A 26,774-nucleotide genomic window follows, 5' to 3' on the forward strand; every position below is an offset into this window, starting at 1 on the left:
ACACACACACAGATACACACAGCTACACACACAGATACACACAAACACAAACAAACATACACAAATAACACACAAACACACAGCTACACACACAGATACACACAGACACACACAAATACAAACACACACACAGATACACAAAGACAAACACACACAAACACACAGAGATACAAACAAAGACACAGATCCACACACAGATCCACAAACACACAGATACACACCCAGCTACACACACACACACACACACACACACACGTGCGTGCACACACAGACACACACACACACCTACAAACACACACAACACACATTAAAATCCTGGCCAAGTATTTTTGCATTTCTATCCTTGACAATTGTGATCATTGTAGTCCTAATTGCCTAGAAACAGAATGCCGCCATCTCACCACAGTTCCCATTGCTCCCATATGGCTGATTTGCAACCACCATTGGGGAATCATTAAATGGCTTCGGTGGCAGAATCTGGCAGAGAATTCCCTTTGACCTGGGAACAGCTTTTCAGTCCAAAGACACGTTGAAGAAATCCTATTCAGTAAGGAATGAAATACTGAGAGTTCACACTGAGCAAAGACATGATGCACTCATTTATTTGCATGCTTGTTCAGCCATTTTGCTGCAGAATAGAACAAACTGGTTCAGTATGCCTTAGAAAACTACGATATGAGAGGTAAGGACAATAGTTCAGAGTTCAGAAGGTCTTAGGAGTCTCTGATACGAGGGGTAATGAGACTCTGAGGTGCCAGAGGGTCCCAGGAGTCTCTGGTAGGAGGGGTAATGAGACTCTGAGGTACCAGAGGGTTTCCTTTGGAAGAATACGAGGCTCTGAGCAGAAGGGTGGTGTAAATGAATGATATGGAGCATAGCAGGCTGAAGTCCTGGCCATCAGAGGGAGAACCATGCAGACCGATCTACCAGTCATTCGGTGCATGAAGCCTTACACATGGCCCATGCCAAAGATCAATGACCAGGACTAAGTCTAGCTCTGCAGGCCATGAAGCAAATAAGCTAATTTAATAAAACTTTAGAAATGTTTTCTCCAGAGTCGATAAAGCAATTTTCACTGCTGCTGATGCAGCTGGTATCCAATATGTCACAAAAAGTACGGGTTTGTGTATATGTTTTAGTATATCTGTGTGTGTGTGTGGGGGGGGGGTTGTGTGTGTACATGTGTGTTTCTGTGTGGACGTGTGTGCGCGTGCGTCTGTCCCAAAGCATTTCCACACAGAAAACACTGACAGCATTAAGGAAATGCCAGCATTCAGTCCAAAGAAATGTCAGTTTAGTTCTCTGCATATCATTGCAAAGTGAAACTACAACATTTGCACAAGGACATCAAGGACTGATCACACATATTGCTGCTTACAGTAATACAGGTGCAAAGCTTATATTGATTATAGATTGACCGGCAATATCAACATCACCTCGCTCAGTGTCTCCCAGGATCAGACCATAACTCTTTCGATAAGGGGTGTGACGATATTTCGTACCAATGTGGTACAAATACAAATAAAAAAAATGAATCTATTCACGGGCGCAGCCATTTTTGTTGAGAGCGTCATCATTGCTCTCGGTCTACTCTCAGAATTCCGAGAGATGAAGACAAAAAGGCCACCAAACAAGTCACACCAAAGGATGTCACCAGCCACAGCACACTGAGTAATGACTTTTCTCTCTCTCTCCATCTCTTTCTGTTCTTCAGCCTCGCTCGCCCCTGTTTCTGCTCCCAATGACGATTCTCCCCCACTACCTTTATAAACATCTCGCATGAACATCACCCCCAGAAGCTAGTGGCTAGCAGGCGGGATAGCAGGATGGCTGACAGGACAGCTAGCAGGACAGCTAGCAGGACGCCTAGCAGGACAACTTGCAGGATAGCAGGACACTTAGCAGGACAGCAAGACAACTAGCAGGACAACAGGACACCTAGCAGGACACCTAGTAGGACAACTAGCAGGACATCAGGACTCCTAGCAGGACGGATAACATGACAGCTAGCAGGACAGCTAGCAGGACAGCTAGCAGGACAAATAGCAGGACAGCTAGCAGGACAGCAGGACGCCTAGCAGGACACGTAGCAGGACATCAGGACACCTAGCTGGACAGCTAGCAGGGCAGCTCGCAGGATGCCTAGCTTCCGTCGGCTCCCTTCACAGAATGCCAAAAATTACACGCAGACACACAAACATACACAATTACCCAATTGCACGCACAAACAAATGTCACGTTGCTGATAAATTGAGTGCACATAGAAGGCTGCAATAGGGATTGTGAATTGAAATGAAATAATATGGTATCTGTAATTGTGTTGCTTCAAAGTTTCACACAAAAAATGCACATGGACATTTGCACCTGCAGCCTAATTAGAGAATGTGTGCACAGATTGGTCAACGTGCTAACTCATAGATCTAAAGCCATGCATGTATTTACATGTTCAATGTACAGTAAAAACTGAACATATGAACTAGATGTCCACACATAAAAGGCTCTTTTTACTTACCTTTATAAATATTATTCATTCGATAATTGGAAATGGATACGCTGACACAAGTCAGAACCAACACTTGTCTTCTTAACCACCATCAATGTTTGATATATTTTAACCCAGCCAGCCCGAACGACCAGAATCATTATCTTCAAGGCTGCAGCCGGCTCTGTGCCTCCAGAAATGTGTCAATACAGCCAGCCCGTTCATCATCATTCAGTCTGCCCACAACTGTGCATCTATATCATCTGTTTGCATCATTATGCCCCTCATTCAAATGGGAAGAGGCACATTGGAGCCTGTTTACATCCATCATTTTAGCTGGTAGAATAATGCTTGGTGTGGCCATTGGCTCGGAAAAGTCATTTGTCTACGTACCTAAAATGGTGAAATAAACATGGACACAGTGTTTATGCAGAGATCTGAACGTGTACTGGTGGATATCCGAGGCTATCCTCTCTCAGAGAAAGGTCTGGGGACATGCGATGAGCCCTCCTGTGTTCCACGAGGTGACGCACCTTCCATCCTCCTCAGTGTACCGCTGTCATCATTTACATTTAGGGCATTTAGCAGACGCTTTAATCCAAAGCAACTTAGAATAAGTACATTTATCAGAAGAAAGAGAAACAACAATACACCACTGTCGGTACAGTAAGGATGTTCCTAGAAACAAGTGCAAAACATTTACCATTGCTAGGCTAACCCATTCCTCTTATACAACAAAGATAGCTAGGATAAGATGCTACACAACTAGATTGCAAGGACGTACGACATACAATAAGTGCATACATTAAGTGCCAGGACGTACGACATACAATACGTGCGTAGGTGGTATGCCAGGGTGACGTAATCACCTTTATTAAAAAGATGAGAGAGACCTGTGTAGCTAGAACCCCTGGTGTTATGTTATCTGTGAGCACAGGGCAGGCAACAAACTGGGCAGGCAGCAGGACCACACAGGGCAGGCAGCACACACAGGGCAGGCAGGAACAGTACCCTTCACCTTGTGTATGAGGAGGGGCGTGTGAGACATAATGACGCCTTATTCAGTTATCACAGACTCCAATCCAGTTAATTAAGGTAGGATTGTGTGTTTAGTCATCTTGATTGCAATTTGAAAAAACTATGATTTCTTTTTATTTTATGGTTGTGAATTTGCTGCTGAAGATAACCTATGTTATTATTTACCATAGTAAGCAATGCCACAAGGTCAAATCTCCTCACACAAGGCAACTGCCCCATAGTCCCTGTAGAAATCCTCCCTTCCTACTGACTGGATTCAGCAGAAACCAGATGAGATACAACCAACTGAGTGGCAGACATGCAGAAGGGTTCCTCCACCCGATGGTGGAGGTTTGATGGGTGTATGGCTGGACAGAGGTGCTCCTGAGGTCTGGGTGAGGGTTAGGGTTAGGGTAAAGGGATGGAGGCTAATGTCTCGTTGTTAGGGTTGGTGTTAGGGTTAGGGATGGAGGCTGATGTCTCTGTGTTAGGGTTAGGGTTAGGGTTAGGGAAGGAAGCTGATGTCTCGGTGTTAGTGTTAGGGTTAGGGTTAGGGTTGGAGGCTGATGTCTCGGTGTTAGGGTTAGGGTTAGGGATGGAGACTGATGTCTCGGTGTTAGGGTTAGGGTTAGGGTTAGGGATGGAGGCTGATGTCTCGGTGTTAGGGTTAGGGTTAGGGTTAGGGATGGAGGCTGATGTCTCGGTGTTAGGGTTAGGCTTAGGGTTAGGGATGGAGGCTGATGTCTCGGCCTTAGGGTTAGGGTTAGGGTTAGGGATGGAGGCTGATGTCTCGGTGTTAGGGTTAGGGTTAGGGATGGAGGCTGATGTCTTGGTGTTAGGTACAGGTGATGCTCGCAGGTCAATACTTCCGAGAGGCATTCTCTCATCCAGGAGCACCAGCATAGTGCCGCTCCGCTTCAGTAAACAACAGCGTGTCTCAGCCTGTTGTCATGGTGACAGCTCTCCCAACATCCTCCACGTCTTGCCTTTTTTTTATGTGCACTCAATCACACACGCTCATAGACACATGCACGCAGGCACACACGCACTCACACACAAGCATGCACACGATCGCACACACACACACAAGCATGCATACTCTCACACATGCATGCACACACACACACAAACACACACACACGTACACACAGAACAACACACACACAGACATGCAGCTCTACCAGATTAATATTTAGGGTTAGGGTTAGGGTTAGGGTTATTAAAAGGCGCCGGTTAGGTCAAACTTTGATCTGCATGTATGCATTCTGATTGCACAATGTTGACAGCCTGACACAAATGTCTCGGTATACCCAATAAGTAAGCCCCTTTGAGTTCGCCGGTTCACTCTGTACTGAGGAATAGTTCCATGAACCTATTCACTAACTGTACATGGTACAAGTTTATATAGCTCTCATTTATTTGTTTGTTTTTGGTGTAGTGCTTGGTACGCTACACACAATGGTAGGACCTCTGATCTGCTCTGTATCTGCACTATAGAAAAAAAGAAAGAGCCAATAGAGATGTGTTAAATAGCTTCAGACAACGTCATCGCAGACTTAAGGCTAGGGCTGCTCGATTATGGGAAAAATCATAATCACGATTATTTTGGTCAATATTGAAATCACGATTATTCAAATGATTATTTTTTGAGTTTGAAAACATGATGCATTTATTCAGCATGTCTCTCCCAAAAAACAATTTGTAACTGAGAACTTAGAAATTTCGACTTAAAAAGAAATACACAAAATGGTCAAAAAGAAAAGAATTTCAAATCTAAAATAATGTACAGATATGTATCCAGCTGTTCTGCAATTTCTATAAAACATTTAATCTAAAATAAAATAAAAATAAATCGATTTTATTAGTTTTGTGATCGTTCGACGCTAAAATCGGAATCGAGATAGAAATTCGCTTAATAGCCCAGCCCTACTTAAGGCTGGCCAATACTACTCCGTAAAGTGCTGTACGTAGACACGGAGAGCCCTGTCCGTTGTCGGAGAACCTGTTGGAGACCCTCTCCATGGCTCTATGTGCGCATCCAATATATTTTAGCTATCCGTCGACGCAACAGAGACGGACGGCGATGGCAAGGGCTTTGATTGGTCCTCCAATCACAGCCCGGAATCACTTTTCCTTGCACCTTGTTTACTTTGCACCTTTTTTACTTTGCACATTAAGGACCAATAAAACACCAAATAAGAATTGAAAAGCTTTGGAGGTTTATTTTCAACACTATTTACATGGTTAGTAGCCAGCATGTAAGATCGATCGGGCAGCGAATTGCACTGCGTATCCGACATCCCGACGGAGATCTTCGAAGGCCGGAGGGGTCGGAGTGGCATACTTCTTTAGAGTCCTGTAGTATGTGGTGACAGGAGGGAGGGAACTGTGATATAGTAAGTGGTGGCAGGAAGAAGGTGGGGAGGAGGTGTGACGTACTACATGACGGCAGTAGAGGAGGAGGGAGGAGGTGTGATGTAGTACGTGACGGCAGTAGTACCCCGCTCACTGGCAGCAGGACTCAGACTGAAGCTCCATAATCTGCACACCTCAAACTCAGAGTCATGGCTCCTCTCTGACCACGTGCCTGTGGAGCTATCTCAGGTCCCTGGCTGTAGCTCTACACTACCATCACACATGTTATCTATCACAGGTTATAGATCATAACATGCTATGGATTATAGACTATTCTCTTACATCTGCTCCCTACCCTTATGTCCTCAACCCATCGACATCACAATCTCCCCAGCAATGTCTCCAGACACTCCCTTCCACATCTCTCCTTTCCCTCCTCCCTCCTCCTCCTCTCTGTTCCCCCTTCCTCCTCTCCCCCCCCCCCCCCTCTGCTTTGCACTGCCCTCCTCCCCTTTCTTAAAAAAAAAAGAATAGCCCATCTCCTGTCGATGTTTCAAAGGCCACAGCCCTTTCATATGTGATTACAAAGAACAGAAATCACTTGCCCTTGATGCAAGCTCGGGGGGAACTGGCTGTCTGGCGGACAGGGACAGAGCGCAGCTTGTGTGTACCGTCACCATGGAGACTGCATATGAGGAGATAAAGGGCAAGGGGAGGTTCCAAACTGTGTGTGTGTGTGTGTGTGTGTGTGTGTGTGTGTGTGTGTGTGTGTTTGTGTGTGTGAGTGTGTGCCTGTCTGTCTGTCTTAAAGAGATTCAAACGTGTGCACCTAAAGCAAACACAGTGTGCCACAAAAAGACACACACTCACACACAAACACACATACACACATACACCCTAATATTGGCAGTGAGCTTCAAAGCATTGAGGAGCTTTCAAGGTATGACCACCAGAGCAGGTGATGAAGCACCCGGGCTGAGGAGGCTGAGGAGACCAGGGGACCACAGTTTAATAAAAGACTGAAAGGTCTCTGTATCTCTCTAGGGATTTTTAATCAGGTGGCGCTGGGTTTGCTTATTAAAACCCAGTGAATACGCTAGGTCCAAACACAGCGAGCAGCGTCACACCTGGCTCGCTGCTCTTCCTCTCAAACCAATTAGATGCTTTCAGCTCTGAACACTAAGCGGCTGCCATGATGGCCACCACCCATCTGATAAAGAAGAAATAACACCCACTCTTCTCCTTCTTCCTCCCCGCCAGGACTCACATCCGCTGCGATCAGCCCCCGCAATTGGATTTCTCTTGTGGCCGGAGCCATCATTACAGCCCCGGGCCATTCATCAGCAGACAGACACTTTATATTCCTGACTCCTCTGGGGGCTGCAGGGTGGTGGGCAGCCGTTGTCTGGAGCGTCTGATTGCTAACGGTCCTGAAGCTGCTCTGGTACGCATACAGAGGACTAGCTGGCTAGCCTACAGCACAAATACACCCTCAAACGTATTATAACAAACTGTAACCACCAAGGTGTTGTTGAATACTGATTGGTCAAATCACATTACATTATTAGTTAGGGTGTGTATTCTTTTTTCAGAAACCGGAGATGGAACCCCATCACCATGGACATGTTTTAAACCCACCTGGTTCCCCACTCTGTGCTGTCTGGAAGACCAGGGTCAGGGGGCTGTCATAAATATATGGCCTGTTGAGCACTTGACCTGTGATTAAGCGCCACACAAATAAAAATGAATTGACTTTAACTTGAATGTCGTTTGAAACCATCTCAGCTCCGGTGGTCTAGCGGTGTATATCTGCCCAAGAGACGGGCTTCCAAGCCAAGCCGTCGGCCAGCAGCACTCCTCTCTACAGAGCCATCGCTTGGGCAACATTTCTACACAACAGGCGAATCACAAAGTACCCTGCCCTAAACAACAGCCTAGCTAGAATGCAAGTATCCCAAATACGCCTCACGTTTCTAAATGTTCCCAATGGATACTACAGTCAAATTGCTGTTATCCCACCTAATAACTTTATAAAATACAGGTTAAACTGACATAAAAATCTATATTTTAAACTGACTGTATAAAATACAGTTTAAACTGACTATTAAATACAGGTGAAAGGTCCCATGGCATGCTACTTTATGGATGCTTTAATATAGATATTAGTGGGCCCCAAACACAGTATTTGAAGACGTTCCCGAAATTCAGCCGTGGTGCAGAATTACAGCCACTATGAGCCAGTCGCACATTGAGCTTTCCCCAAATTCGCCGTTTCGGTGTCTGTAGCTTTAATGCAAATGAGGAGGAGAGAGGTGGGTCAAGGAGGAGGGTGGGGGTGTGGCCCTGAGCAGTTTGCTGCCACGGTACCATGCGCTCTGTTTACAGTGGATGTATCGCAACGGCGAGGCACACACAGCCTTTGGCCGTGTTCTGTAAATATTCTAGAACACTCAGGGTGCTCCGGCGGGAGTCCTGGAGCTGTATATCTAAATAATATCATATTATACATAGATATCTATATCAAAAAATATATATTATGATGGCCAAAAGCTGTGTGAGCCTCCAGCGATATTATGAATCTCAAACGACTGCGTCGGGTTCTCCGACGTCTCTGGTTCTACCACATCCACATTAATCTGAAGTAGCCTGCACCACGACATGGAGGAGAAAGGGATTGTTGACCGCGATTGTCTCCCGCCGGAGCCACGCTGCCGAGGGACCACCGCCTCGGCAGCAGGCAGCACCCATTTGTAGCAGGGTGATAAGGCGCAGACTTGATATGTTGAATACCATTCCCTTCCATAAATATTCTGAACTCTTCAGACACTAGCTGAGGGCCATTATCACTTACGAGCTGTTGTGGTAGTCCAAAGCGACCATCTTCGATGGTTTTCTCTGAGGAGGTGCTCTTCATGACAGCCACCTCTGGCCATTTGCTGTGAGCGTCGACTACGACTAGAAACATGTGATTCTTTAGTGGTCCCGCAAAGCCTAAGTGGACTCTTTGGCATGGTTCTTCAGGCCAGTCCCCAGGAATGGGGAGCCAGCTGCGGGAGGTTTCTCACTTTTGGGCAGGCACTGCATGACTTTGCTTTTTTCTCTACAGCTACATCCAGGCCTGGCCACCAGAAATAACTGCATGCAATTTCTTTCATTCGCACAACACCACAGTGTCCTGAATGGAGCTCGTCGAGCACTTTCTCTCTCAATGGCGGCGGAATGATTACCTGATAGCCCCACAACAGGCATCCAGACTTTTCATCACCAGGTAAGGCTCTAACCTTGGTGACATCTCTCCTCCACTCCCATAAGTGACCATATCCAGAACCTCAGACATGACCGGGTCAGTGTACGTGTGTTTCTTCACATGAGCTGAGGTTACTGGAGCAGCAGTCACATCTTTGAAGTAGAAGATCTCTGCTTGCGTTGGCTCAGCGTGCGCGACCGGTAGCGGAAGCCTCGAGAGTCCGTCAGCGTTGCCGTGCAGGTCTGACTTCCTGTACTTTATGTTATATTGGTGGGCGGACAGTAGCAGGGCCCATCGCTGCATACGGCTAGCTGCCAGCGACGGAAGGCCACTGTGAGGACCAAAAATAGAGGTGAGAGGCATGTGGTCCGTCAGAGTGAATTTTATAGATAATGCTTCCCACTCAATCTGTGCATAATTGGATTCTGCCTTGCTCAGTGTCCTTGATGCAAAGGCAATCGGTCTCTCTTCTCCTGATGGCATGATGTGTGACACCACTGCACCGACACCATAGGGTGCGGCATCACATGCTAGTTGAAGTGGTAATGTGGGGTCAAAGTGGGTGAGGGCCTCTGATTGAGAGAGGGTTGTATTCACGTCTTTGAAAACTGCCTCACATTTGTCTGTCCACTTCCATGTCTTGGTTTTGTTTAGGAGCTCATGTAGTGGCTTCAGAATATTTGAAAGGTTAGGCACAAACTTTGCATAGTATGTCAGCAGGCCAAGAAATGACCTCAACTGGGGATGGAGCCTCCACAATAGCCTTCATCTTTGATGGTGCCTTGTGAAGTCCTGTGCTATCGACTACATGCCCCAGTTACTTGACGGAAGGTTGGAAAAACTCACACTTGTTTTTCCTGACCCTCAGACCATATTCCTCCAACCTTTGTAATGTAGCATCCAGGTTACTTAAGTGTCTGGTCTTGTGATAAGCAGGTCATCCAGGTAGCACTGCACCCCTAGCAGCCCACTCAGAATGTGGTCCATTGCTCTTTGGAACAGTGCTGGAGCAGATGTGATCCCAAAAGGGAGCCGCCGGTGTTTGTAGAGGCCTTTGTGTGTTACCACGGTCAGTAGTTCCTGTGACTCTGGATCAACGTGCATCTGGAGACATGTCTGACATAAGTCTATTTTACTAAACTTCTTCCCTCCAGCCAAACCAGCAAAGAGGTTGTCTATGAGGGGTTAAAGGATACTGTTCAGCAATCAAAAAGGGGTTCACCGTTACTTTAAAATCACCACAGATCCTTGGGGTTCCGTCCTTTTTCATTACTGGAACAATTGGTGTAGCCCATTCACTTGTGCTCAGTGGTTCCATGACCCCACTTTTGACTAATCTGTCTAGTTCTTCTTTTACTTTGGGTTTGATGGCATATAGGACAGGTCAAGCTTTGAGACACCTTGGTGTGGTCCCTGGTTTAACTGTGAGCTTAACCGTAATGTCTTTCATGCTGCCGAGTTCTTCATCAAAAACTTTGCAGTGTTTTTCCAAGATCTCCTTTAAGTGACTTGTGTCACCCTCACTGACCTGAAACACTTCTTGCCAGTCAAGCCTGAGCTTTTCCAGCCACCTGCGGCCTAGTAGCGCTGGACGGTTTCCTTGAATGATGTACAGTGAAAGAGTCTTTTTCTGCGTGCTATGTTCCACTGTTACATCCACAACTCCTAACACTGGATCAGGCTCACCAGTGTAGGTCCTTAGTTTCAACTTTGTCTCCCGAAGAGTAAGGTGCTGCAGCTTCTCCTTGTAAACAGCATCCGATACCATAGAAACCAGGGTACCAGTGTCCACTTGAATCCGTACTGTTTTGTTTTCCAACAGTGGTGTGACCCAGTATCCATCATCCCCGTCTGTAACAGCTAAAACATGCACTGTATCTTCATCATCAGAATCTGAGTAACTCTGCTCATCCTGTTCATGTTCCATCTTATTCACTTGGCAGGTTGTACTAGACTGCGCAGCAAGTTGAATGTTTTGTATCCCATAACATTCAAAAATGTGGGCACCACATCTGCAATCTTGTAAGCACAAAATATCCAAACCTTTCGGTGTATGAATTCCACGGTTCAGTGTTTTCCTTGAATGTCCAATCAGAGCCACCATTCTTTTTTTTTTCTTTTTTATTATTATTTTACTTTACTTTTCTTCCTGTGACTCTTCACTGCCGGTCTCATTGTTACGGAGATTCCTTATTTCCCGCCGCAGCTCAGTCCTGTTTCTGTTCACCCTGCAGTAGCCAGTTAGTAGCCTCGCACAGCCAGCCACCCGTTCGCACCGTATATCCGCCGAACAAAAGACGTCCTTCCTCTGACTTTCCTCCGAGAATAACACAGCGTGAGAATGCATTACCTCGTCGCCAGTTTTGTTGTATACTTGGATATCATACTTAGTACAACAACTGAGGACATGAGACCGTGAGCATTTGATATGCACTGCTTTAGTATTGAACTCTGAGAAGGCACACACAACAACGTCAGCACGTAGCATAACAGAGGGCGTGACCGCGTCCCAGGAGGGACAAACTTAAACAGTCAATACACAACAATATCGCATACCCTGCTGAATAAAATGCAGGTATAAAGTAATAGACACAGCCCAAGCCTAGCAGCGGTTCTACTTTTGTATCTTTGTTTACACAATGAAATAACACTGATCTTCTCACAAGAAGCTAATTTCAAACATCACATCATTCAGCTCTTCCACAATATTTGAAGAAATCTTGGCAGACATAGCACCCTTGTCTGCAAGAAACTAAGTTATCCAGTGTTTGGGGAAGACACTGCTATTTTTATGATAACGAGTTGAAACGTTCGTTTTGGAGCACAAAAACCGTATATAGACGCTTTCTTCAGTTGGCTGTTTATAGCCGATTCTATTAAAACGCTATGAACATAGAACGATGGGGGCACTGGTTATGTTAAAAACTAAATCGCTATTTTAAACCACTTAAAAGGCTAAAAGTAGCCCGACACTTCTTTGGTAGTATAATAAGGGTCTTAACATATAAAACGAGGCATTGAGAACTTTGTAAGTGTACAGATTGTTTATTAAAAAGGACGTTTTGTACACACAATACCATCGGTAGATCACTCGTCGACGCCATTGTTTTTAAGACTTGATAGGTAGATTGACTAACAGAGATTGTGACATCCGTCAGCAACACGCAAGCTCTGTGTTCACCAATCTACTCATCGAGTCTTAAAAACAAAATGGCGTCGACGGGTGAACTACTGACGGTATTGTGTGTATAAAATGTAAAATGTATTTTTTATTAACACCGTATTTCATTTCAGTTGTACAGAGAGTCTGGACCTACTCAATTGACAAACGTTAACTCACTTGAAGGCGGGTGTCTGTTGAAATTTAAAACTATAGGATCTGCCCAGTGCCACTCTGGATCTGCCATAACCAATCACTAACGTTTGGCCGGGAATCACGTTGTCGCATGCTGTAAACAAACCAATCACCGTGCGTGAAGATGTCGGTCAACGAGAGCTGACTTTAACGTCATTGATCTCAGCCACTCCCTCTGTTCACTGATTGGACGCAGAAAATTTAGACGGAGAAAACCCACTAAAATACATCAGACCCAGACCTAGTACTGAAGGGAAATTCAAATTGAGCGGAAGTACTGGCGGAGCCAGGCTAACAAATGAGCCGGATGAACACAAATCCTTTATCAGCCTCAAACAAATGGTGTGTCAGCCTCCCCTGACCCGCTCCCTCCAGACAGGCTCCAGCCCTCTGATGCTGTATTATCACACCCTCAGTTCTGTGGGCCCAATATGAATGATCCCCATCCGAGCTCCCCATCCCCATGGTTCTTATCAGACTAAACTGTGTCAAAATGTCCCCTTTTCCCAGTCCAACACCACTACCGACCCCACCCTGCTGACACTCTCCCACTTTATATTTAGGTCTCAATGCAGGTGGTGGAGCCTTTTCTGCTCTTTTCATACTGCTTTATTGTAGCGTATTCCTTAGAAACCTGGTTTTAATCACAGAACTATGGTTCACTAACATTTTATAGCTATATAAAATATATTATTGCCGTTCCACCACTGACCTCCATACAAGCTCACACACACTACTTTGAATGACGTGTGACGTGGTGTATTGTTCAAACAATATCGGAAAAAAAACAGCAAACCTAACATAACTCCCTCTCTCTTTCACCATTCAGGTGTTCATCAAGCTTTTTCATCCAGCCTCAGGTATTCATCCAGCCTTTTTATCCAGCCTCAGGTGTTCATCCATTCATCCAGCCTCAGGTATTCATCCATTCATCCAGCCTCAGGTGTTCATCCATTCATGTATAGAGCGCCGGTCATTATCGGGAAAATAAGCCCAGACTGGGTGAACACCAACACGCTGCGGAGGTGTCTTGCTTCACCCTGAAAGGGCTTATTCTCGATAATGACCGGCGACGTTCTATACTTTATTCCGCTTATTAAACGGCTACTTGCTAAAACGGAAAAATAACTTTACATGGTGTGTCTTTTTACAATTTATTTGTTACCAGCATTCGTAGTGTTGATCAGCAGAGAAATAGTCCGCCAAAGACGTTGAAGTCGCTTAGCAACCGAAGACGCTGGGGTTGACAAGTTACTGGACTACTTGCGGAGGGATACCAATGACGTCATTACAGGCAAAAAGTCCTTTGTTTTCCATGACAGCGGTCAATTATACTTAGCAACGGAGAATTATCAAATATAATTCACCGCCGGAAACTGTGAAGACCCCATTTAAGTGAACGGAGCGTTCCACAGCATTGAGAAAACCTGTGTAATAAATATATATATATAGGGCTGTATAGGATGTTGAAGGGCTGGTTCTAAGAGATAAGATAGGAGGTCTTCACGGGGTGATGAGGGGGCAGTGGGTGGAGTAGGGTGGGGTTTGTCTGTTTGCCTGGACTGGGCTACAGGTCTTAGGACTGAAAACTATCCTGATCTCCAGCAATGTGCAGAGTGACACAATAGTCACCTTTTCTCTTATCAGGCTTAAATCCACAGTGGTTGTGTTTACCTCGAGTCTTCCAGCAATGTGCTCAACAATAACATATGATCCTGGGTATGAGGTGTCTATTCCACGCAAGCGCCAAACTTCTACTGTCTTTCCATTCAAATGTCAGTCAGGATTCCTTGGAAGCCAGGAAACTTTTGCAAAGAAATGGCAGCTCAACTTCAACACTCAGAAACACAGCATGGACGGCATGCTGTTCCACCCCTCAGATAGTCCACTACACAACCCAGAAACATCAAATGGACGGCCTCCTGATCCACCCCTCAGGAAGTCCACTTCACACCAAGAAACATTGCATGGACGGCCTCCTGATCCACCCCTCAGAAAGTCCCGCAGACAAAGTGCTTATTGCTTTTAGTGGGCTGTCTCGATAAATTAATCATTTTGCCGCCGATGGGAATCAGCAATTTAGGGCAGTTAACTGCTCCATGAAGCAGAGGCTGGGTGCTCTGAAAGTGTGGAGGAGATGAAGAGGAATAGATGGGCCCACAATTCCAAAGTTGCTGTAAAAAAAGGTGCCTACAAACTGCTTAAATGTGGATATATTTGTTTGCAGAAGTTTGATGCAAGGATGCTGAGTGAGGTACATTGTAGCAGGTGTGTTGGACTGCTGTTCAGACGGTATTCAGTCGCTATTCCCACCTAGCTGGGGTGTGAATGACCCTCCACGCCTTCGCCCCCAGGGCAAACGCCAACCTCACAGGCAGTAAATGGACTTGAACTGCAGGTATAAAGTGTAGTATGTAGGTGTTTACCAGGCCGGAGATCCAGTTTTTCATGCAGTGTACTATCGGACTCTTTAAGAATGAATAATTGGAAGTACAACTGACAGCTAGCTAGCCACTGTTTAACGACCAGTGGACAAAACATCACCCACTGGGTACGAGTCACACACTATAAGCAGTTTGTCAAAACAAATGTTTGGATTTAAGATGACTTAAAAGACTGGTTAAAAGGAGAAGATGCAGTGAAGGCTTTGGTGATGAAGAGGTTGTGAGTGGGTTTGGGGAAGGGGAGGTTGGTTTGAAAGGGGACCCAATGGAAACACCATTTTTTGGAGGTACCAAGTTTTAAGAGGTTTTACATGTTGCCAAACACAAAATTATGAAACAGGTCTCAATACAAACGCCTCCAGGGCTCTAATGGTGTCAGCAGACACACATAAACCTGGTGGGGAGCGCTTTGAGAGTGCCACAAAACATTTGTGAGCATATTATCTTTGCCTGCACGCATCGCAGGCGGGCCTCCGCTCCAGAGTTTCGTCCAAGGGCGAAACTCTGAACAATCAGAAGAAACCGGTCGGACTGCAACACACAAGCACACCCACCTGGCAGGCGTTGTAGAGGAGCTGGTGCTCAAACTTCTTGATGCCCAAGATCTGCTGGAACATCTCGTAGAGTTGGTCCTTGCTCAGGATGAGCTCCGAGGCAGCGCTAGCCGTCAGCCGCTGCTGCTGCTTGCGGGGGTCCTCCTCCCCACGGTGGATGGTGTCGAACTTGGCCATCCAGGAGCTCAGCACCGTCTCCTTGCTCAGCCCGTCGATCTCGGGCAGGCTGCGCACACGCTTCTCGATGTGCTTCTTGAACACCTCCCGGGAGTCGCTGGCAGAGCAGCCACCGCTCTGCACCATGCGGGACACGCGGTCACTCTTCAGGAACACCTAGAGAGAGACCGGCCGCAGAGAGACAAACCTTTAATCACCCTGATGTGACATGGGGGACAGACGGTGTAATGAACGCTGGTACAGGGGACGGACAAGGTCAATACAATTTTTTTAAGATTTTCTTTTGCATTTTTTATGCTTTGTGATAGATTGAGATAGACAGGAAGGTACGGGAGACAGAGGGAAGGACATGCAGCAAAGGACCACAGTTAGGAATCGAACCCGCAGTAAGTTTGCGGTCAGGACTAAGCCTTTATGGTATGCGCTCTACCCACTGAGCCACCCCCACAGGACAATATCTTACAATGATAAGAACAATGCATCAATAAAAACACAGTTCATAGTATAGATACACAACAGTTAAAGTACATCAAATGAAAAAATGACTGCTCACAGATCAAAGATGTTTCATTTGGGTGTGGCTGAATAGCACCACAGTTATCCTTCAGCAGTGACTTTGTTCCACGCTCTAGCAGCATGATAACAAGAGGCAATTTTGTGAGGTTCTCGATGGGTCTCCTCCACAGGCTTTAAATATATACAGTAGCCAACACTGATTGTAAGTAACTCTTAAAAAGGGGTTTTAATAACAGATTATCGCTGCCTGTATGCTTTTATTTGTTGTTTCTACTTTACTATTAGGTGCCTTTATTTTGGTACTCCTGGACCGGAAGTCCGCGACTTTGCATGGAGCAGACGATAACATCTTACGATCAGAGATCAATTGCTCCGCAATTGTAAGGATTTCCCCGTATGTGTTAAGCACCTGGCTAGAATTGGGAACAAGCTCTTATGGTGTTCCAGAAAGGAAAGGACTAATGTACAAAATAAGGAACGAACGGCTGTACATTAATAAAGTCTTTGGAAACATCAGTATGCTGCAGTAAGAGCTTGACCCTCATTGATTATGACAATCTGCCGCTGAAGAGACGTGCCACGACAGAGGGTTTCCACTGTGTGCTCCCGAGACATGCCACGACAGGGTTTCCACTGTGTGCTCCCGAGACGTGCCACGACAGAGAGTTTCCACTGTGTGCTCCTGAGATGTGCCACAACAGAGGGTTTTCTACGGCGTGCTGCTGTCGCGCCACTCGGTGTCCACAGGGGTTCACCAGACAACGCACATTCCCATACGTCAACGCCTGCTCTACAGTGATTCAGGTGGCAGTGACAGTGATTTTGGGCAATGGTCAAGTACAGTTATACACAGTGACATTGAAGCAGAACCATTAAACATATAGAGTAAACGTATAAATACTCACCTGCTCAACTACAGTAAAAGGGAAACTGGTGATACAATGATATGCTATAAATGGACTCTTACTAATTGAAGGACATTTTTCACCTTTTGTTTTGCATTTATGCACCTTGAGAATTGCATTTATTGTTGTGTTTACATTCATATTTATAGCCATTTGAGTGTCTCTATATTAATGTATCTGCGCTGCTGATAATTATGCACTGACAAACTATATGCTGTGCTTTTGCCGTTCACTTTAAGTTTTCTGAGCATATCTGCCTAAGGGTTTTCTTCTAACTTAAAGGGTTAAAAATTCAGATGATTATGGCAGAGTCAGCTAACAAGAAAGGGGCGGAGAAGCAGACGCAGTTCAAGACCCACAGAGTGAACTCCACACAGCGACAGATGCTTCTGAGACAGTAGGTTTGAAGGAGACCGTTGAAGCTAAACAACAAAGCCTCACTGATCAACAAGGTAAATCAGAAAAAACAGGTGATGACCTACCTAAAGACCTCTGTCGCTCCGAGCGTGCATGGCATCCTACAGAGAAGATGCGTGCACTCCAAGAGGGAAAGGCCAAGAAAGGGGAGAAAGGGCTGCTATCCATGTACGAGAAATGGAAGTCCCAAATACGCAGAGCGAGAGAGCAACTAAAGACATACGTGAAAGACAGTGACCTCTGGCTTCTCATTGACAAACTTAGGACAAGTGAAGAAGATATATATGTACTTTGAAATTCGAGATCTCACCACACCTTCAACTTACATAAGACGTCGAGTTGACACGTGTGAATCGGTGTCCAAAGAAATCATCAACATCGCCTACAGCAGAACGATAGACAAGGAAGTTTGACGAGAAACAGGAAAGATGCTGTCTTCATGAACTGCTTTGCCATGACTGTGCAAAATCCATCGATGGATCTGCTGTGTCCATGATAAGTCTAACAAGTCTGATCACTGCTCTATGACATCATCACTAGCAGCCAAGCGTGCTGATGCAGCAGCTGAACTAGCAGTGAAGAAAGCAAATTACGAGATGCTGTTAGAGGAAGAAAAACAGAGAATCTATACGAGAGTTGGAGGAACAACAACAGAAGGCTCTAGAGGCACAAAAGCATGAGCTGGAGCGATTGCAGGCAGAGAAGGAAGTGCGGGCAGCTCAGGCCAAGCTCACGGTCTATGATAAGGAGACGGAACGTGATGTTGCTTATTACACAGACAATGAAGGAAGCAAATAACGTGCTTATAACTGCAGTCCCTTCACCTCATGCTACAGCACCCTCTCACACAGACCTTTCCTCACTCACTCAGGTTCTTAAAGACAGCATAGCCTTAAACAGGCATCCCGTTCCTGAACCATTCGTCTTAAGTGTTGATCCAATACGATTCATTGAATGGAAAGCAGCGTTTACCTCGCTTGTTGATCAAAGAGCAATCTCTCCAGCTGAAAAACTCTACTATCTCATCAGACTTAAGCACTGAAAAGAGAGATTCCCGAGACATGAAGAGAAATAGGGCCAGCGTTCTCACCATTCACACAGTTGCTGATAATGAAAACCAAAGGTCAGATAACGAGAACCAAAGGTCAAGAAAGGCTATGACTCCATGTATTCTTTGTCAAGATGTCAAATACCAACTTCATGCATGCTCCAAGCTCGCAGTGGAGCACCGAAACTACATAAAGGAGAAGAAGCTCTCCTACGGACGCCTGAAAATAGGCCACAGCGCGAAAGACTGTTGTCATCGTCAGTTTTGTGAGACCTGCAAGGGAAAGCATCTGACCGCCCTTCACGACGACAACTATGTGAAGGATAGGTCTTCATCCGAGGCAAGGATAAGTCAAGGTCCTGCTGCAACGTCACTCAGTGTAGCACCAGAAGGCTCATCCAACACATCGATGGTAATACCAGTTAAGTTTTATTCAAAAATAACCAGACTGTTGAGAAACTTGTCTACGCTCTCCTCGACACCCAGAGTGACACTACATTCATCGACCAAGAAGTGAGCGACGGTCTTGATGCTGACAAGTGTCCTGTGAAGTTAAAGTTGACCACCATGAGTGGAAAGAACACAATCATCGGAAGTGAGAGTGTCTCTGGCCTTCTTGTAAGGGGATACAGTTCTGCTATTCAAGTCAATCTTCCAGTAGCCTACACAAAGGACTGTACACCAATAGATCACACTCACATTCCTACTTGTGAGACAGCTAAACAATGGAGTCATCTTGCAGAAATTGTTGATGAAATCCAATCACTGAAGGACTGTGAAGCAGGGCTTCTCATCAGCTACAACTGCTCCATGGCTATGGCTCCATGGCAAGTCATTGTAGGGGGAAATGAAGAACCCTATGCTATACGAACAGACTTAGGATGGAGCATCGTGGATTGCTCATCACAAGGCTATGATTCCCTGAGCAAAAGTCATCTGTGTCACAGAATCACAGTAAAGCAGCTGCCTCCAGCACCCCCTGCCGATGTGATCCGCATCCTGGAATCAGACTTCAAGGATGGCAGTGAAGATGGCAATGGCCATTCCTAAACAAGTTAGAAGAGGGCATACGGAAAAACATACATGGCCACTACGAAATGCCTCTGCCCTTTAAAGCCAGACCCTCCTTACCTGACAACAAGGAATCAGCCGTGGTACGCCTTAACCACCTCAAAAGGAAACTGCAACGGGATGAAAAATATAAGGAACAGTACATCAGGTTCATGGAAGACGTCATTGAAAAGGGGGATGCAGAGCTGGTTGAAGACGGTGGGAGCAAGAGGGAGAGGTGGTACATTCCCCATCATGGTGTTCGCCACGCCACTACACAAAGCCGGATAAACTTTGTGTAGTGTTTGATTCCTCAGCCAGGTACAAAGGGACCAGCTTGAACGACCATCTTCTCTGTGGACCTGACATGTTAAACAACTTGATTGGAGTTCTCATCCGACAGCACCCCATTGCCCTGACGTGCGACATTGAGAAGATGTTCCATCAATTCCATGTTTCAGAAGCTGATCGCAACTACTTGCACTTTCTTTGGTGGAAGCAAGGAGACTTGAAATCGCAGCCTAGCGAGTTCTGAATGAAAGTGCATCTGTTCGGCGCGGCGTCCTCTCCCGGATACACAAAATTTTGGGCTGAAGCATCTATCTAAGGTTAAGGCTGACGTCTACCCTCAAGGCTCACGATATATCATGAGGGACTTTTACGTCGATGACGGCCTTACAAGGGTGGAAAACACTGAAGATGCTATTCAGCTTGCCAGAGAAGCACGTGAACTTTGTGCTACGGGTGGTCTCAGACTACACAAGTTTGTGTCGAACAACAGAGACATCCTAGAAAGTGTACCATCCTCTGAAAGAGCAACCAATGTGAAAGATATGGACCTCGCCTTCGGTGACCTCGCCTTCGGTGACCTCGCCTTCGGTGACCTCGCCTTCGGTGACCTGCCACTTGAGAGAGCACTCGGGATTCAATGTGACGTTGAGTCTGACCACTTCAGGCTTAACGTCAGCCTCAAAGAGCAGCCTGTGACACGCCGCGGCATTCTGTCCACAGTGGCCTCTCTGTACGACCCTCTCGGGCTTGTGGCACCTGTCCTGCTCAAAGCAAAGATCATCCTTCAAGAGATGTGCAGACGTGGCACGGGCTGGGATGATCCACCCACTGATGAACTTCGTTTACGATGGGAACAGTGGAGAAGTGATCTGGCTCATCTGGATAATGTCACCATACCCCGCACTTACTTACCTGCTGGATTTGGAAGGGTCTTAAAGGCAGAGCTACATAATTTCTCTGATGCCAGCACAAAGGGTTACGGTCAGTGCTATATTTAAGACTGTATTTAAGACTGCAAAATGAAGATGGAGCTGTACACTGCGCCTTAGTTTTTGGAAAGTCACGCGTCTCACCGACAAAACTCACTACTATTCCAAGATTGGAATTGACGGCAGCAGTTGTTTCTGTGAAAACAAGCAACCTACTCAAGGAGGAATTAGGATCTGCTGAAACTGAGTTCTTCTGGACCAATTTAAAGGTAGTCTTGGGATACATAAAAAAATTGGCACGGCGATCCACACCTTTGTGGCCAATCGCGTTCAGAAGATTCAGCTGAGCTCAGCTCCGCAGCAATGGAGATATGTACCGACCAACGAGAATCCTGCTGACCACTGTTCTCGTGACTTGACCACCAGTGAGCTTCTGTCTTCCACCTGGCTCACTGGACCACGGTTCTTATGGAACAAGGAAATCTCACACAAGAACCACGGAGCGGTTAAGCTTGGTTGATCGGTTATCTAAGCTCTCATCTTGGTCACTGGCAACTCGAGGTGTTGCACACAGTCTAAGGCGCATCCGCAAGAACAATTCTCTCTTCCCAACTCCATCAAGCACCCTGTAATCATTCCCAAGAATCATCACATCACAAAGATGTTGATTGCTCACTTTCATGACAGGATGAGTGTGGGGGGACGTGCGACGTCTGGCCTGCAAGAGGAGTATGGACAGGTTGGGAGCGCACGGGATTGGCCGGGGGGATTGAACCTGGTGGTGAGCAGGTGTCTGCACTCAGGTCAATCAGGGAGGGTGTACTTATGTGCCTGCTTTCTGTTATAGTGGAGAGAGACCAAACCCAGGGCGAACGGACCACGGAGGTCCGGAGCGAGTGACACTTACCGAGATCCACCGCGAGACGGCTCTAAATGGACCCTTTTTGTTGCATCTTAAATATTTCTGTTACGTTTTGAAAACAAATAAACCGATCTCCTGCGGAGAGAACGACAACCCCGCCTGCTCTCATTGCCCAAACCTGCTACAATGAGACCTCAAGGTAAAGGTCTCACCATGAATGAGATCAGGTCCAACGGCTACTGGATACCAGGGATTAATCGTGCTGTAGCATCTTACATTCATCAATGGGTCACCTGTAGATGGCACCGGAAACCGACTGAAGAGCAAAAGATGGCAGATCTTTCCCCTGAACATGTGGAACCATCACCCCCCTTTACCTTCTGCGGAATGGACTGCTTCGGCCCATTCCTCACCAAGCAAGGAAGAAAGGAGAGCAAGAGGTACGGCCTTCTCTTTACTTGCCAAAGTTCCCGCACCATCCATATTGAGATGCTTGAAAGCATGTCAACGGACGCTCTCATCAATGGCCTGAGATGTTTCATTGCCATACGAGGCGCTGTTCGACAGATTAGGTCTGACAAGGGACCAACTTTGTTGGAGCCAAAAACAAATTCAAAGGAATTCTCAAGGAAGTTAATGCAGACCGGCTGGCTGCATTTTTGGCAGACAAACAATGTGACTTTGTCATGAACGCACCCTATTCAAGTCACGCTGGAGGGGTGTGGGAGAGACAAATCAGGACCGTGAGAAACGTCCTCAGGACCACGTTGCCCTTTTCTCTGGTAGGCTAAATGATGCTTCTCTCCGGGCTTTTCTCTATGAAGCTATGGCGATTGTTAATGGTCGTCCACTGACCATTACCAACCTCAATGATCCCCACGGCCTTGAGCCACTCACTCCAAACCATCTCCTAACTATGAAATCTGCCAAGGCCTAACCTCCGCAGGAGAATTTGTCAGGGAAGACATGTATGGGAAGAAAAGGTGGCGGCATGTTCAATACTTGGCAGAACAGTTTTGGAGTCGATAGCGTAAGGAGTACCTTGCCAATATCGCTCTCAGACAGAGGTGGCACACCCCCAGAAGGAATCTGCAACTTGGAGACATTATGATGATGAAAGGAGATGACGTTAACAGGAATGAGTGGAGATTGGGAAGAGTCACAGGAACCACTATTGGCAAAGATGGACTCATAAGAAGGGTTAAGATCTGCCTCGTGACAGGAATCTTGGCAAAAGCGGGGAGTGTCTCCACAAGATGTCTGAAGTAGAGCGCCCAGTCCAGAAACTAGTTTTGTTGCTAGAGGCTGACTAAAACCAGGTTCCTCCTTCAATATCTTATATCTCCTCCACATACCTTATAACCTTAACGCAGTTTATGAGGTTTTACCTGTGTTCAAAGCTACTCTATGTGTATTCTTACATAAGAAGGGTCTTTTTCAGTTGAAATCACTCGTGATTAATGCAAATTGTATACTGTTCCATTATTCATTATTCACTCATGATTGGTGGGAGTGTAAGTAACTCTTAAAAAGGGGTTTTAATAACAGATTATCGCTGCCTGTATGCTTTTATTTGTTGTTTCTACTTTACTATTACATGTTTTTATTTTGGTACTCCTTTGCACGGAGCAGATGATAACATGTGACGGTCAGAGATCAATATAGCTCCGCAATTGTAAGGATTTCCCCGTATGTGTTAAGCACCTCGCTGGAATTGGGAACAAGCTCTTATAGTGTTCCAGAAAGGAAAGGACTAATGTACAAAATAAGGAACGAACGGCTGTACATTAATAACCTCTTTGGAAACATCAGTACGCTTCACCATTGTCTGGCCGGGTTCGCTACACTGATCCCCGGGTTTACTGGAGGACAACCCAACTGAACCCAACCCGACAGAAACCCAGAATATATCTGGACATCAAATTATATAATGTGTATATAGTTTGTGCTATAGAATCAGGAAGATAATACATTATTAAAATGTACAACAAAGGATCAGCCATTAATGTAAGAAATGCAAACAATATGTGGGTGTCTTACAATCAACAATCAAAGTCGGTCAGTAATTAATACTCAAGTATCTATTCTAATTATTAAATGAGTATAAGAAACATGAAGCGAAGATGGTGACAAGGGTCCCAGATGAATACTGACTGAATAAACCTGACCATGGACATGGCCATGACTATAGCTGACTGTTTTGTATTATTATTAGGGCTGGTCAAAGATTAAAAGTTTTAATTGCAATTAATCGCATAGTATTGGTGAGCTAACTACTTTTAAAATTATATTTTAAATCCACTCCAATATAGAGTGTATATATAAGATTGCGTTAACGCGTAACTAACGCATTAACTTGCCCAGCCCTAATTATCATTAAAACAGCCATCTCTGTATAATTCACACCTCAACACTTGCAATTGCAGCCAGTTGGATATTTGAGATGGAGAAAAGATGTTAGCGATTCTGCATTCTGGTCCTGTGTTGGTGTGCTGTTCTGTGTACCACTCACATCGTAGTAGCTCTGGACTGCGTTGATAAAGGCCTCGTCTGCAACGATCTGCGTGTCTCCGCTGAGGAAGGCCTGGAATCGCTCCTTCACCGTCTGCAGATGCTGCTTGCTGATCTGAGGAAGAGGAAGGTTTGGATGTAAACTTGATTTACCCAGATAAAGGATAAAACAACAATATATGATCAAATTACTTTCATTTTTCTGATCAAATGTCCATTGAAAGCATTTTAAATATTGGTGCCACTTCATGGAGCCTATCTTTCTACTCCTTTATGTGCTTTAACAGCCTGTCGTCTCCAGGCTGACTACTATTCTGTGTAATGCATGTTGGCTTTCCTTAATGATGTGTGGCCTGTGACACCATGTTTATTGACCCAATACATTGAAATACACACAATGCCATGGTAAGTGGGAAACTCACACACACACACACACACACACACACACACACACACACCTTCCTTTTTTTTGCCAGAGCATTTTATTTATTGTTGGGATGTCAATAGAATTCAAACAAATATGACAAAAATGCATCTAAGATAAATTGCCTACCCTAGCTTCAAATAAACAAAGTTCACTTTGAATCTAATAAGTCACTTACGAAACATGGCAACATTATACATTGCTGTGTACATAAAAACTATTTTAGTAAAAAATTATGCAAAGTACTGTGCAATTAAACACAAATTTTTGTTATGTACCATAATAATTTAAGTCAGTGCAAATAAGCAGCAGCATAACCCTGATATTACTAATTGCTCAGCAACCGCGCCTGTCCGCCCTAAGGTTCAGAGCCAATGTTCAATTAAATCAATGTGTCTCACAGCCTAGTGATCCTTGTTTAGGGTTAACTGTACTGTAAAGTGTTTCCACCACTATCTGGCAGGGAAACCTAGCATGGCTTTGGCCATGCTGCTAAAATGTATTTTCCTGAATTTCTTCCACTTTTCTTTGACTAAAATGATTGCATTGGGTTCTCAATATTGGAGATTGGAGGCTGTGACAGCAAATATGTGACAGGGAAAAATAAACTTCTTGAGGTTTGTCTTTTTACCTGACATTTGCAAACATTTACAGACAAAATCAATTGATTTGTCGGTAAAACATTTCTGAGTAGTAATGTTTTGCCCTTTTTGTAACCGCCAGATAGTGAGCAGCTATCTGTCATTGGCTGGGGGCAACAGGTGCTCATCTCGGACCCCGGCGGAGAGTATAAGTTTCACATCTTGTGTGTTTAGTTGTCACTCTCAGCTTTGTTGTGGTTGTCCTTGCAAAATAATCGATCCACAAATCAAAAAATGCGAAACTCCCCCTCGCTTCAGCTAGCAACTCAAATAACGCATCTATCTTTGCCAATAAACTGATAAAATACTATATTCTGTAGTTCTCTCAAGAAGAGCATGGAGGCCAGTTCAGGTCCATCCCTGTAAATAACCACTGGTTATTTACAGGTTGTGCTCAGGTTGTGAAAGGTTGTGGTTGTGCTCCCTCTTACAGTAAGACAAGCCCAGAGTCAAGGAGACTGGCCTGGCTCCTGGGAGGTGAACTACTGGACGACCTGACTGCAGGCATTGGACTAGTTTGTGTTTACTGTTTAGAGCCCAGGTTGGATTTCGGTCAGGGATAGTCACTGAAGACTGTATGCTCTTTATGTCTGTTCCTTCCCCAGCCGGATCCTAGCAGACACCTGCCACAGGGAGAGTATGACTTCAGAAGGCCTGCATCTATCTCATCATTCAAGTCATTTGAGTGATTTAACATGGGCCAAGTTGTGAGCCCTTTTCCACATTATCCACGCCTGACAACAGAGTCAACAGATTGGTTACGTGACCTTCTCACTATTCAATGTACAATGAATTATTCATCAATTCGAATAAAAACTTCAGTCACATTTGCGCTCATTTTCTATGGATTTTAAGGATTTTTTCTTTATTTGATAGGACAATCATGGCTGTGCATAAAAATAACATGTGGGTATGAATAAATGGTGGTCATAATATGTAACATGTCATTTCAACACGCGTGTGTTTCCCATGGTCATTTTTTTTCCTACATCTCTATCTTTCTACCTGGCCCTCAGATAAGCAGAAGCTAATGGGATCACAGCTGGTCCTATTGAGACACACGTTACCACTTAATCTCAAACAATGTGGGGACATACTGGATAGAAGCTACCAATACAACCCCGCCACCAATATAATCCAATCATTGTAACTGTCTGATTATGGATTCAGTTCTGATCAAATATCATGTATTCCATATCAGGTACACAGTAATTACATACAGACGTGTATGCGTCGCTAAGGAGTCTCTCATGTACGAGATGAAGTGTCTTACACATTCATGTACAGGCTAAATGACCATATGTGAAGGAGGAGTTCTTCCTCATTGGCCAATGGCCCTCTGCCTCTGCCCTTGGTTACTGTTACCGTGGCCACCGCATGCAGGCTAGAAAACCCTATTAGATTATAGCTTCCTTGATTGGGATCAAAGTTCACAGATCAGCTCAACTCCAACCCAGTTATGGACTGTTTATTAATCCAAAATCTACACAGCCCACGCCGTGCCTACAAAAGGAAATGAACAGTAGATAAAGGCGGGAGGATAAAACAC

At 45.3% G+C, this 26,774-nt stretch overlaps 1 protein-coding gene across 1 annotated transcript in view; it reads right to left on the reverse strand.

The window, feature by feature from the left end:
* Positions 1–26,774, reverse strand: part of LOC307084118 (calcium-dependent secretion activator 1-like) — a gene marked incomplete at both ends in the record, with an annotated part of 142,057 nt that overhangs the window by 90,014 nt on the left and 25,269 nt on the right. The window contains 2 exons of the mRNA XM_079748340.1: positions 15,455–15,787; positions 24,162–24,275. Coding sequence (XP_079604466.1) covers positions 15,455–15,787; positions 24,162–24,275 — 447 coding nt within the window. The remainder of the gene's footprint in view (positions 1–15,454; positions 15,788–24,161; positions 24,276–26,774) is intronic.

This window comes from Pollachius pollachius (assembly GCF_949987615.1).
Source record: "Pollachius pollachius genome assembly, chromosome: 12".
NCBI lineage: Eukaryota > Metazoa > Chordata > Actinopteri > Gadiformes > Gadidae > Pollachius > Pollachius pollachius.